The sequence below is a fragment of the Echinops telfairi genome, unplaced genomic scaffold, assembly GCF_000313985.2.
Source record: "Echinops telfairi isolate 266 unplaced genomic scaffold, ASM31398v2 ScPeMD7_3533;HRSCAF=4204_0, whole genome shotgun sequence".
Lineage (NCBI taxonomy): Eukaryota > Metazoa > Chordata > Mammalia > Afrosoricida > Tenrecidae > Echinops > Echinops telfairi.
The window spans coordinates 52,746,851-52,761,609 of NW_022107431.1; the positions used below are offsets into that span (position 1 = coordinate 52,746,851).

The 14,759-nt window shown below is 38.5% G+C and overlaps 1 protein-coding gene across 2 annotated transcripts in view; it reads right to left on the bottom strand.

The window, feature by feature from the left end:
- The window catches only part of TBC1D32 (TBC1 domain family member 32), a 289,724-nt gene that overhangs the window by 33,840 nt on the left and 241,125 nt on the right, over positions 1 to 14,759 (bottom strand). The window contains exons 28-30 of one of the 2 annotated variants that reach the window (XM_045294624.1): positions 12,616 to 12,685; positions 10,763 to 10,878; positions 9,793 to 9,947 (exon numbers count right to left, since the gene is read on the bottom strand). In XM_045294624.1, coding sequence (XP_045150559.1) covers positions 9,793 to 9,947; positions 10,763 to 10,878; positions 12,616 to 12,685 — 341 coding nt within the window. The remainder of the gene's footprint in view (positions 1 to 9,792; positions 9,948 to 10,762; positions 10,879 to 12,615; positions 12,686 to 14,759) is intronic. The other variant, XM_045294625.1, reaches the window with a different exon arrangement.

A 14,759-nucleotide genomic window follows, 5' to 3' on the forward strand; every position in this document is an offset into this window, starting at 1 on the left:
TTCTCTCAACAGGGCTTTAAAAAATTAGTACCAGGGGTTAATCAAAGGCAATATTAATTGAAGATCATTATGCCCCAAGGGGATGATCAATAAGATCTACCATAAATTAACTTGGAGGTTTTGAAAGGGAGCCAAGAGCAGATAAAAAACAAACATGAAAAACAAAACAAAACAAAAGCATAGATCCAGGAATGGGTTCAGGGCTCGCACTAAAGCCTAGATCCATCTTAAGAACAATTAGCTCTTACATCATGGCCCTGCTTGACACCCTCAGGAAAGGAACACGGAAGATACGGGTGCTCTAGCAAAATGTGATGAAGAAGTTAGATAGTGCCAGGCTGAGATACAATAGTGTCTAGGGTCTTAAAGACTGGTCTCCAGACAAGCAGCCATCTAAGTGAGATGTCAACTAAATCCGCATGCAAGAAGCCTAACAACATCAGTCACCAAAGGATTGTGAAACATACAATCCATAGTCAAAGGAGGGATTAGTATCAGACCCTAAAGGGTGAGAATCCAATTTGCAGAAGGCTATGGATGACAGTGGGAGCCCAAGATACATTTGTGGGAACTCCATAGGGAAGTAAGCCTCTGGTGATCTCCCTCTTTCCATAATTGAGGGATGGGAAAGCGGGTACTAAACCGAGTGCATTGGAGAGATGAGTATTAGAAGCTTAAAGGGGTAAATGACTTGAATACTTAAAACTTTGTTAGTTGATCCCTTCTCTGATACATGCTAAACCTGATTAGTTTTCAATATTTTCTGTATTTTTGTTTGTTCATATTAGGGTTTATCTCAGAGGTGTTATGTTATTGGGGGTCACCCTCTTGGCGTTGTGTTACATGTTTTTTCTGGTTTTCGGTATATGAAACCCAGGATTGATGAACCTATAGGGACAGCAAGTAGAATAAGGTTTTCAGGTGGGGGTAGAATTATAGACTAAGTAGTGGCAAAACCAGAGACCTTTGTGCCCTGAAGTGAGTGAGTGCTTGGAGTTATGCGTATAACTCTAGGTTCGAACAATTTGATCATCTCTGGTCTTGCATATCTATTTCCAATTTGTAGGTACGGTCCTTTAAGCTACATGCTAATTATTTGATGCCAAAGCCGCAATAATTCTGGTAATCTGAACTCTGATTTAAAAATATAAAATTCAATTTTCTTGTCCATGGACTTACACCTTAGATAAAAACTATCAGCTAGCTTTCATCGGCAGGTATTGTCTATGTTTAGTTTGTACATAATTCTAAACATTCCTTTCCTTTTGTGATACAACAGAAAAGAGGGGCAGATGTCAAAGCATTCAAGAAGAAAGAGAATGTTTGAAACTGATCATGGTAGCAACTGTATAATACTGTGATGTGATTGAACTATGGAACGATATGATATCTGTATGAGCTCCCAATAAAATGGCTTTGGGAAAACAATATAATAAAGAAAAAATGAAGGCTGTTATAAAATGAAGCCTAGTAAGTAGTCTGTTAATTGTTATTCTTCCACTGTTGTTGTTGTTGTTAGGTGTCTGCAAGTAGGTTCCAGCCCATAGCAACCCTATGTCCAACAGAATGAAACCCTGCCCAAGCTGTACCAGCCTCACAATTGTTCCAGTGTTGCAGCCACGGTGTCAGTAAATCTCGGTAAGGGTCTTCCTCTTTGTCGTAGCTCCTCTACTTTGCCCAGCATAAAGTCCTTCTCCGAGGACTGGTGTCTCCTAGTAAAATGTCCAAAGTTCATAAGATTAAGCCTTGCCATCCTTGCCTCTAAGGAGAACTTTGGCTGTACTTACTCCAACACAGATTTGTTGGTCCTTTGGGCAGTCTCGGACTTGCATTACTCTTGCCAGCCCACTAGTCAAATGCATTAACTCTTTGTCCGTCTTCCATATTCAGTGTCCAACTTTCACACATGTATGAGGCAACTGAAAATACCATGGCTTGGAGTAGGTGCACCCTAGTCCTCAAATTATCATCTTTGCTTTTTAACACATTGAAGAGAGTTGGGACAGCAGATTTATCCATACAATGTTTTGCTCACTTAACTCCTGCTCCCATGAGCATTGATTATGGATCCAAGCAAGATGAAATCCTTAACAACTTTGATCTTTTCTCTGTTTACTATGCTGCTCCTTCTTGATCCAGTTATGAGGGCTTTGGTTTGGAATACATTGAGTTAGCTTCTATACGAGAGGCTGCAGCCTTGATCTTCATCTCAAAATGTTTCAAGTCCTTTTCACCTTCAACAGCAAGGGTGCATTGTTTGGGTTTCGCAGGCTGTTGATAAGCTTTTCCTCCATATAATCCAGATTCTCTGATTATTGGCTCAGCATAGTGATTGATAAGTATGCGGAAAGAATAAAACCCTGATACACACATTTCCTGATTTTAAACCATGCGATAGTCCCTTGTTCCGTTGCCCAACTATCTCGTGATCCATATACAAGTTCCACATGAGCACAATGAAGAGTTCTGGAATCCCCATTCTTCTTGAGGCTATCCATAATTTGTTATGGTCCACGCAGTTAATCAATTAAACACAAGTAAACATCTTTCTGGTATTCTCTGTCTTGAGCCAAGATCCAGCTGACATCAGCAGTGATATCCCTTGTTCCAGTCCTCTTCTGAATCCAGCCTGAACCTCTGGCAGTGCCTTATCAATGTACTGCTGCCAATCATTTTGGATGATCTTCAGCAAAATGCTATTTGTACATGATATTATTATTATTATTATTATATAATTTGCGCCTTCTGTTAAATCACCTTTCCTTGGAATTACTACAAATATGGAAGTCTTCCAGTCCATTGGCCTGATAGCTGTTGTCCAAATTTCTTGGCATAAATGGGTGAGTGTATACAGTGTTTCATCAGGTTGTTGAAACATTTTAATTAGTATTCCATTAATTCCTGGAGTCTTGTTTTTGGCTAATGCCTTCACTGCAGCTGGGATAACTTCTCTCAGTACCACCTGTTCTTGAACACAATCTACCTCTTGAAATATTGAATGTGGCTAGTTCTTTTTGTACAGTGACTATGAATTCTTTCCATCTTCTTTTTATACTCTGTAGATGATCCGATATTTTGTCCATAAAATCTTTCAAGATTGCCATTTGAGGCTTGAACGTTTTCTTCAGTTCTTTCAGTTTAAGAAATGCTGAATGTCTTCTTGCTTTTTGGCTAAGTCCTTGCACATTTCATTATAATATCTTACTCTTTTTAAGCCGCACTGTGAAATTTTCTGTTTAGATCTTTGACGTCATCATGCCTTCAACTTGCCTTAGCTACTCTCCAGGTAATAGTAGGTTTCAGAGTCTTCTTCTTACAACTACTTTGTCTTTCCATTCTGTCCTTCTTAATGACCTTTTGCTTTCTTGAAGCATGACATTCCTGACGTCATGCCTCACCTCATCAGGTCTCTGTCAAAGTGTTCAATGTGGCAAATCTAGTCTTGAGATGTCCTTGAAATTCAGATGGAATAGACTCAAAGTTTTATTTTGGCTCTTGTGAAATCTGTCATTTTCTTCAGCTTCAACCCGAACTTGCAAGATGAACTGTTGATGGCTTGTTTCTCATTTGGACCCTGGCCTCATCTTAGCTCCTGACATTAAGTTTCTTCATCTTCTCTTCCCACAGATGTACTCAATCTAAGGAAGTCCATGTATATGGACAAACGGTGTGTTCTTGAAAAAGGTATTTGCTATGAAGAAATCATTGGGCTTGCAAAATTCTATTATGAGTTCTCCAGCTTCACTTTTGTCACCAAGACTATATTTTCCAACTATTGTTTCAAACTTGTACTTTCCAATTGCTAATAATTATCAATGCATCTTGATTGTATCCCTGATAAATTTCCAACTGAAGATATTGGTTGAAAACTCTTTAATCTCTTCATCACTATCTTTTGTGTCTGGTGCACAAATATCAATAATAGTTGTATAGAGGTATTTCCTTGTAGATATTATCCCATCACAGACAGCATTTTACTTTAAGGTAGATCTTGAAATGTCCTTTTGGATGAAAAATGTAACACCATTCCTCTTGAATTGGTCATTCCCAGCATAGTAAACCATATGATTTTCTATTTCAACTCACTAATGTGTACCATATTGATCTCTACATGTTCCATTTCATTTTTATGATTTCTAACATTCCTAGATTTATAATTCATATATTCCTAGTTCCAATCATTAACAGACCCATGTTGAGTCATACCCCACCATCAAATGAAGTTCCTGAAGGCTTTAGGCCTGTGGGCTTTACTCCATCTATATCATTATGGTTGACTCTACTTGGAGAAGGCATATTTCACTGCCTCAGTCATCTTTGGGTACCTCCTGATGGGAGGGTTTCATCTTCTGGCCCTACATCTGAAATGTTCTGCTGATATTCCTGAGGTCTTTAGTATCTGACAATGTTTTGGTGCTATCTAAATGCTCTTCAGTGCCTGATTCCTCTGAAGTGGCCAGCCTTTCTAAACATATGAGCCTTCTTAGTCTGGAAGTTCTGCCGAAACATATTCACTTTGAGAAACCCTGAAGGTATTGAGAGTACCAGTGACATAGCTTCCAGCAACACAGCCACACACAAGACACCACAGTAGACAAATTGACAATATGCATCAAAGGTGGTTAATTAGAGTCATTTTATCCTGACACTATGAAAAATCTAGTTCTATGTTGCTATTAAAATTAAGTAGAAAGTCCCTATTAAAAATATTGAAACTTTCCATTTCAATCTGCACTGAATAAATGCAGTCCTACTTGTGCTCAGAGAATGGGTCAAGACATATATAAGGAAAAAAGTTTGATGCTAGTCCTTTCCCTATATATTTTTTGTTTTGTTTTGTTTGCTTTATTGCTGACACCTTTTAAATAGATTGCAAAAATTTTAAATTCTATGTGAATTGTTAGAATTGTTAAATGCTAATTTTCTAAACAAGGCAATTTATTATTTAAAATGGCTTCAGTTTGGGGCTTTTAACACAAAGGCAGCAAATAAAAATCAACAGTGGATCTACGGGATAAATATTAAATTGTGTACTTCCATAAAATGGAGTCTCAGAAATCCAAAGGGACAATTGAACACTGTCCTATAGAGTCACTCTGAGTTGGAATTAACTCAATGGAAATGGGGGCTTTGGTGTAGAGAGCTACCCTACCCAGCAAGTGCCACATGACCTTGCTGTTGTTGTCGTGATTCAGTGCTTTTGAGTCCATTCTGACCCATGGAGATCCTGTGCATAACAGAACAAAGCAATGCCCGGGCCCGCACCATTTTCACAATTGTGCCCATGCGTGAGTCCAGTGAGGCAGCCACTGTGTCGATCCATTTCTTTGAGGGCCTTCCTCTGCCCTCCACTTAACCAAGCACAATGTCCTCCAGGGACTGGTCTCTCCTAAACTACCGTCTATACTCGAGTATAAGCCGGGTTTTTTAGCACATTTTTAATGCAATTTTTGTGGTAAAATTAGATGGATATTCGGGTCGGCTTATACTTGCGTATATTCGGTATATTAGATTAAGTCTCACCACCCTTGTCTCTAAGGATCACTCTGACTGTGCTTCTACCAAGCCAGATTTGTTTGTCATTTTGGCATTCCATGCTACTTCCAATATTCTTCTCCAGCCCCACAAACCAAAGGCATCAATTCTTCTCAAACCTCCTTATTCAATGTCCAACTTTCACATGTATATGAGGCAATCGAAAATACCAAGACTAGGCTCCAGCACACCTAGTCCTCAAAGTAACATCCTTGCTTTTCAATACTCTAAAGAGGTACTGTACAGCAGATTAACCTAACACAACTCGTCTTTTGATTGTTTGCTGCTTCCATGAGCAGACTGTGGAACTAAGCAAGACAAAATTCTAACCAACGTCAATCTGTCTCCATTTATCATGATGTTACAGTTGTGAGAATTTTGATCTTTTTTATTGGTCCAGTTCTGAGGCTTTCTTTACATGGAGTCATAATACATACTGTAATCCTTGATCTTCATCAGCAAGTGATTCAAGTCCTCCTCACTTTCAACAAGAAAGGTTGTGTCATCTGCATATTGAGCAGGTTAATAAACCTTCCTCCAAACTTGATGCCACTTCTTCCTAAAATAATCTGATTCTCTGATGATTTTCACAGCATACAGATTGAGTAAGTATGCTGAGAGGACTCAACCTTGACACACACCTTGAAGCTATGCATACAGCTTTCAATGACTACTTCCTCCGACATCAGCAGCTGAGTCTTGTTTTCATGATCTGTTCTCAGTCTGGACACTCCATTGAAATCTGTTCATTTCGGGTGAGCTATTGGCATTTGAATACCAGTGACACAGCTTCCAGCATCACAACAGTACACAAGCCACCAGACTACAACCAACTGACAAAAATGTGGTAGTGAATATTATTTTACTTGCTTTACTATCATTATAGCTTTGTTGACAAATTAACACTATTTTAATTTATATTTCAGTTTAATGTGTTCTACTTTTTAGTATTTTACTATTTAATGTGTTGTACTTTTTATTGCTATTACTTAAAAGTATACATTCCTACATGGAAATAATTGATTTCTTAATCTTTCTTACCTTACCATTTTTTTCAATAGTTTTGATACTAACAATTAGCTATACTCTGACTTAAAATTGCACAAAATGTTGCACCATTTAGAGAGTATCCTCCCCACCACCCACCACCAACCCCCAAAAAACAAATAATAACCAAGATAAACCAAATATCCTTACTTCAGGTAACACTTTTCCTGGGTGTATCTTTTCAAACCTTTTGTATAATTTGTTTAAACTTAAAGAATTAAGAGGAAATCCTATCGTTTAAGTGAATTTTTTTTCTGATGTAAGAAAGCCTACATCAGATTAATCCATGCATTCAATATGCAGTCACGGAGTGGTTACTATGAGCCACAGTTTTGGGCACATCTGTGAGTAAAACAGAAAATTCCTCTCTCACAGAGCTTATATTCAAGAAGTGTTTACACCAGGAGCAAATAAACTCATGAATCGTACTTTAGGAGGCGTAGTGGGCACAGGTTGGGCTGAAAACCACAAGGTCAGCAGGTCTGCCCTGTCGTATAGGGTCACACCGAGTTGGAATCAACTCGACAGCAGGGACTTTGGCCTGGGCGTACGGGATGGAGAGGGCAAACCAGAGCAGTGTAAGGAAGTTGGGGTGGGTAGGACTGAGAGGGGGATGACTGACATTTTTTGAAGTTTTCTTTTTGGAAACTGACTTTTTTTTTTTTTGAGGTGGATCAAATAGTCTTAGATTGAGCATTGGCGATGCAAAAGGTTAAGCACACAACTGATAACAAAGGTCGGTGGTTCGAGCCAATTCAGGAGCAGGTGGTGGACTCTGTCATCATCGGACAGTGAAAGAATCACCCAAACCAGAGGAGTGTAGGTATCACTGCTTACAATACGAGCCATTAAATATATGATTGGCCACAAAATGATACATCTTATCAAAATAATTTTCAATATTACTTTTAAAATGACCCATCTACTTAAAATTTGCTTTTAAGAAACAATCAAATTCCTGCTAATAGCAGGAAAATAGTTCCATTGTTTGGAGGAAAATAGATCATCTTTTGCCGTTTGCTATCCGCTGCTCCTGTAGACACAATCTTATGATGGTGAAGGTAAGAGCTGGAAAGTATTATTCTGTTCAGAAAGCTGTAGGGTGCTTTGAGTTGAGCTGCTAATGGCAAGGTCAGCAGTTCAATTCCTCCAACAGCTCCATGGGACAAAGATGAGACTTTCTACTTTGAAGATTCACAGCCTCAGAAACCCTCAGGGGCAGTTTCAGGGCTTCTTCAACTTTCCCCTCATGATCCTTTCCACCCGATGAATCTGCTCCGTGAGAAAGCACTGCCGGAAGCACCCGATTCATCGTGTGTTTGATTTTGAATTGATTGCTAATTGTTGCTGAGTCAGAAACCTTGTGCTGTTGTCAAATTTTTCTAGTCTCCCACTTCTTAAACCCATGCTTTATGAAGCTTTGCCGTAGGGTCACTATGAGTCAGAGTGGGCATCATGGTGTTTTTTTTAAAGTTAAATATAGTTATTTCAATCACAAATTATAAAATTTCAATTTTAATGTAATCCTGAATGCTTTATTTTAGGGTGTTTTTTACTTTTATTATCACTGTCATAATTATATAGTATAAAGAACACACGTTTTCTTCTAACGCTACATAGATACCGCCCAGTCCTTATGGCTTATCCTTGGATCCCATGTCCACAAATGATATGTCATGAAACTAGCATAGCTCTTATACTAGGCCGTTTCTTCACATTTTCAAGGGATGAAACATTTAACTCTGAACTAACTTGTAGTAAAAACTTTAAAAAATACATAGAGTAATTTAATGAACCTCGGCATACACACTGCCAGCATGTTGACTCTGACTCATATTGACCCAATTAAGGGTTTTCGAGGCTGTAGACATTTACAGAAATTTCACCCTTTCTTTCATGGGCCAGCTGGTGGGTTTGAACCACCCAACTTGCACTTCCCCAACTGCACCACCAGAGTTCCTTCCCTCTCATCAGAAAACTCCAACTCATTCACAGTGATCCCTGGTGGGTTTCCAAGACTGTAACTGTTCATGCCAGTAGAAAGCCCCGTCTTTCTCCTATGGAGCTGCAGGTTCATTCAAATTGCTGACCATGAGGGATCAGCAAGGACCAACACATAACCACAACACCTCATCATGGCGATCCAAAATACACATAAAAAGAACAGCCTGGGTTTCTTCACCATGAGTTGAAATCCACTTTATGGCAACCAACAGCAATAGAATCCAGCTCCAACTTCTGCTTAATGATTTCCTCAGACTGTGACTGAAACATCAAGAGAGTCTTTCTAACAACACATCCCTTCACTAACTCTCTCTTACTTGTAGAATTGAACTAATGTAACGTTTTCACTGACCCATCAAAATGCTTCTACCATTAATTGTTTAAACTGTTTATCAGGGGCCCATCTCTTATTACAATCCATACATACATCAATTGTGTGAAGTATATTTGTACATTCATTGCCCTCATCATTCTCAAAACATTTGCTCTCCCCTGGCATCAGTTCCTCATATTCCCCCTCCCTTCCCGCTCCCCCCTCCCTCATGGACCCTTAATAATTTATAAATTATTATTTTGTCATATCTTGCCCTGTCCAACATCTCCCTTCACCCACTTTTCTGTTATCCGTCCCCCAGAGAGGAAGTCACATGTAGATCCTTGTAATTGGTTCCCTCTTTCCAACCCTCCCAGTATCGCCACTCACACCACTGGTCCTGAAGGGATCATCTGTCCTGGATTGCCTGTTTCCAGTTCCTATCTGTACCAGTGTACATCCTCTGGTGTAGCCAGATTTGTAAGGTAGAATTGGGATCATGATAATGGGGGGAGGAGGAAGCATTTAGGAACAAGAGGAAAGTTGTATGTTTCATCATTGCTACATTGCACCATGACTGGCTTGTCTCCTCCCTGAGACCCTTCTGTAAGGGGGTGTCCAGTGACCTACAAATGGGCTTTGAGTCTCCACTCCACACTCACCCCTCATTCACTATGATATGATTTTTTGTTCTGATGATGCCTCAGCCAAAACATAAAGCATTTGAAGTTATATCAAATCTATTCTTCAAAAGAGAATCAGTCAAAAGACATTCGTTTTCAAAGCAATGTAAATTAGCGTGTCCTCTACAAATAATAAGAGCTCAATAAATTTAAATATGATTTTCCTTAAAATGTCAAGCCCTCCTTTAAACTTGGACTGAAACATCTTACAGAAATATGCAGTCTTGGCAACCAAAGGAAAGCAGAGACCAGAAGTCGGGCGAACCTCTGAAGAAACTGGAGCGTTCTTTCCTTGTCTCCCAACATTAGCATAAAGAGAGAAGACACAAACCAGTCATGGCCAGGGTAACTCGCCTGAAGGCAGACTGAAAACACCCAGTTAAGGAACATTTACAACATTCGTTCTTTTGAACTTGACTATAGGAACACTGCAGGTGTTCATTTCCAGAACTTCTATCAGGAGAGATAAATGGCACTCTTCTTCATTTTATTTTTAATAAATGTATAAGCTATTTGAGTAAAGTTAAGCTATTAGTGAAAAATTAATACTTATCACCATGCTAGTGTAACATGTGCTCAGCTGCTCACTGGAGGCTAATGGGCCCAGCAACTGGAGGAAACATGACCCATTTTATGCAAAAAGATGTGTTCAGTTAATTAATACATCAGGACCTGCCTTTCTTTAGCTGGCATCATACCCTAAGTGACTAGATTATCAAGCATACACTTTTAAACCTCAGTAATGCATGTAGTTTTGTATACAGTTTTTCAAGTCAAACTCCATTTCTGAAAGCTCGCCATTCAAATGGAATGATAAACACATGTGGTCATGATGAGCAGTCTTATTTTTAGCCTGAATGTACTAAAACTAACTTAAAATCTTTCTTAGATATGTCCAAGATAGGTTCTCAGATAAGTCATGTATCCAAATGACTTTCAATAGCCAGTTTAAGTTTCAATGACTGAGATGTACTATAATAAATGTGATTCCATAGAATAGACTACATATTTTATATACAGAATAAAAATACTATGCTATAAAGAAATATCATAACAAATCAATCACTAATATGGGTTACAATATTATTTTAAAGAAAATGTAATAAGATACCCCATTAATAAATGAGGAAAATCTATATGAAGAAAGTCCAACTCAGATGAATCCACTGCAAAAGGATATTAAGAGAAAAATTTCCAGGAGCATGCTGCAGTTTCAGGAACCGTTCACAGTGCTTTAAGACCAGGGAAAGATGATTTTCTGCACCATCCTTTAACAGGTGGAGGAACTTGCCATACCTGAATTAAAAGCCCCCAAAACATATGAAGAGAAAATGGTCAGAACCTGCACTGCAAACTCAATTATTTGTATCCGAGTGTCATCCTTTTGACGTCTCAATGTTTTAAGTTTCTAAATTTCTATTTTTAGCAAAACTATGTGGGGCAGAACACTTAGGAAAAATTAGCTCTCAAGACGTATTCCTAATAATCATTATATCTTTGGATGAGCAGTGTTTATATGGTAGATATGATGACTTCAAAAAAAGATGAAATAGTGATGAGAGAACAAATTTAGATATCCTGCAGGTAGGTATGAGAATGTCACTTGTTTTTCTTAAACTTAATAAAAAATATGAAATGCTGATAAGTTAACATTACAGAATTTTGGATCTAGAAGCAATGTTAAGATCCCTTTAGTCCAGTGGTTTTGAATGAGAGTAGTACTGCCCCCAGAAAACACTTTGAAATAGATGGTAGCATTTCGTCTATCAGAGTGACTACTGGAGTCAAGAGGGGAGGGTCTAGAAGGCTGAAACGGGACATGTCTTGCAATATTAGTGGTATGAATGAAACCCTTTTTACAATAATCTGATCTGAGTTCCATTTTATATTAAATCATAAAGTATTTTTTCTGTATCTTAATATACATTAGATCTAAGTGAAGGAAAGTACTTCTTTTGTTGTATTTGAAACCTTACTAAGGCATGTTTCTCATTTTGGAAAGTCACATTGGAAAATAGAACCCTGATTGTGCTATTTGGCACCCAAATGAAAACCCTATCAGTCTGCATCTGAAGCTGCCAGAGTCACAATGATTCCACACATAGGTCCAGAGAGACTTTATATTGCAATTGCATCCAAGCATTTCATTATACATCAGTTTCCACATAATTCCTTATGAATAAAACACTATATGGAATTTTTCAAAGATGTGACTTGTCTCCTTATATAACTTATAGACTTTATTTCAAAATAGCTGTTGGGCATTATGAAGTATTTGTATACAAAGGGAACACTGAGTCACAAAACTATCAAAACAGAACGTGCCTTATGTAATGCACAGAGGAGATCTGGAATTAAAATCACCATTTTCACCACCATGCTATGAAGTTCCAAAAGTGCACAGTCTTTCAGTGGCTTTCACATGTACCTTTTGGGTTCTGAAGATGACCCTGTAAAGTGAATGGGACTGTAAAGGTGTCCACTGAAAAGCAAGTGAGGAGAAGTTTCTAGAACTGAGTCTTTAATGAGTATATACAGCAAATATACTCCCAGACTACCTTACCTTCTTTTCTACCTTGCCAATTCCGTTTCAAAATTGCAATCCAAAAAAAATTCAAACCACAATAATTCTTGCTCATTCGATTTTACTTCTACATCTATTCTTAAGGCATGCTGTGCTCTTAGTACATAGCTTGACAATTAGGACTAATCATATTTTAGAAAATGGTATGATTGTGCTACAAATATGCTGATTTTTACAATGTTATTTTTAGAAAAAATCTGATAGTCGCAGAGGCTTAAATACACCATAATTAGCCCCTGGAATAATAATGAACTGTAGCTGATTTACCTGCAGAGGTAATTTAATCATACACCAATTTCTTCAAAAACCAAGTTATTATTTCCTGAAAGATAAACTCTGCATATAAAGTATACAAAGTAGTTGGATGTTAAATTAAGTACTATTAACCACATCAGGCAGATAAAACAAATTCTCGACATGTGCCAGAGAGATATTTCCTTATAACGTACCTGACCGTCATTTTAATGCCGAGCTGCTGCACGGATGAAAGACTTTCGTTCTTCACATTTGCATCAGAAGCTAAAAACAATAGAAACTGGCTTATAAAAATGTAAAAAAGGCTGCATAACAATCATATTTTAATTGAAAATTTATGAAAGCAATATTTTTACATATTTAATGTGAATTTTGGAAACACTGATGAATTTGTTCCTTTAAGAGTTGTCAATTATATTTTCCAAAAAATTAACAGGAAACTTTTTACAAATAACTTTTATGAAAAGACATTTCAAGGCATAGGAAATAAAATATAACTAGTAGCAATTAAGAAAACCAAATAAACACTCTTACTAGCCTCCAGTAAAATATATTGTGTTATTAGATAGCTATAAGTCAATCCGGACTCACAGTGAATCCAACCATGTAAGGGCGTACAACCTCTCCCTTCGAGCTTTCTAATTAGAATCTCTATAGGAACAGATCACTAGGCCCTTCTGCTCTGAAGCCCCTGGGTGGCTTCCACCAGCCAAACTGTAGGTGAGCGGCTAGTTATCAATAATTGTTGTGTCATCAGGGCTCCTTGTTAATCCAAATCCAAAAACAAATACTCACTGTCATCAAGTGCATTCTATCTCACAGTGATCCGATAGAACACAGTAGAACTGTCCTTTTGCTTTTCCAAGACTATAATTCTTTAAGGGAACACAGTCTCATCTTTCTCCTGTGGAGCAGCTGGTGGTTTCAAGCTGTTGATCTCAGGGCTAGCAGCCCAATGGGTAAGCCACTACACCACCAGGGCTCTTGTTAATCCATACAGTGCTCCAGAAATACTGTATTTTTATCATGCAGTAGATGAGAATGTACCCCCCTCCCTCCCCCAAGGGAAAAAAACAGAATTTTTTTCAAAGCTATGTATTTATTTATTTATTTTTAGAAAACAACCTTATCACCTTCAAAGCACTCTCCATTACACATCATACACTTAATACATTTGTCGAATCTGCAATTCCATACTTGGAAACATTTTTCAAACGCATCTGTTTGGATGGCTGACAGTAGTACCTCCCTGTGTCAATCTAGGTAACTAGAGAAACAAATTTATAGACACTCATATGTATATAAGAAAGAGATTTATATACAAGAACAATTGAATATTGAGGAACCATCCCAGCCCAGTTCAGATCAAGTCCATAAGTCCAATATTAGTCCATATGTCTGATACGAATCTATAAAGTTTTCTTCAGACTCACGGAACACATGCAATGATGCTGAATGCAGGAGGGTCAAAGGCCAGTGGGTTAGAAGTCTTTTGGATCCATTGAAAGCATCTCAGCACTGGCAGGGGTCTCTATGTGGCTTCTCCAGCTCCAGAGAGCTGGTTGCATCATGGTAGGTCCATGTGGCTTCTCCAGCTCCCAGGACATGGTGCCATGTGTTTCGTCAGTAGAGCATCTCCCATGTGACTTGTCAGTAGAGCATCTCCAAGGGAGTTACCAGAGAGAGGTAACTTCCAAGGAGGAAATTCAGGATTGCCAGAATTCTCAGGAGAAGGCCATGCCCACACGGAAGCCTCATAGGCTATGATTCCCATCGACAGATTAGACTCCACCCCTTCACTCTTAATCCTCAAATTGACAAACCATTATATAACTATCACACTCCCTCATTTTTTTCTTCATCTCTTCTAGGTCATCAAATCACTGGCATTTCATATTCCTCTTCATTTGTGGAAACAAAAAGAAGTTGTATGGAGGAAGATCAGGTGTGTGGGGCAAAAGAGGCATGATGCTTTTTACCCAAAACCGGTGCACTGAGATGGCTGCCTCAGCAGGTGCATTGTTGTGGTGGAAAATCCAGTTCCTGTTCTGTCACAAATCAGGTCTTTATTGTCTCACACTTTATGCAATCTTTTCAGAAACTCTAAATAGAAAGCTTGATCAACAATCTGACCTGGTGCTCTTCCTATCATTGTGAAGCAGAATTCACCAAGCATTGGATTGTTCACCCACTAATAGGGAACGTGAGCTGGGTTTAGACTGTCGTGAGACAGGTTAGTTTTACCCTACTGATGATGTTGTTGCCATGGTAATCCTGCTCAGTACGAGAGGAACCGCAGGTTCAGACATTTGGTGTATGTGCTTGGCTGAGGAGCCAA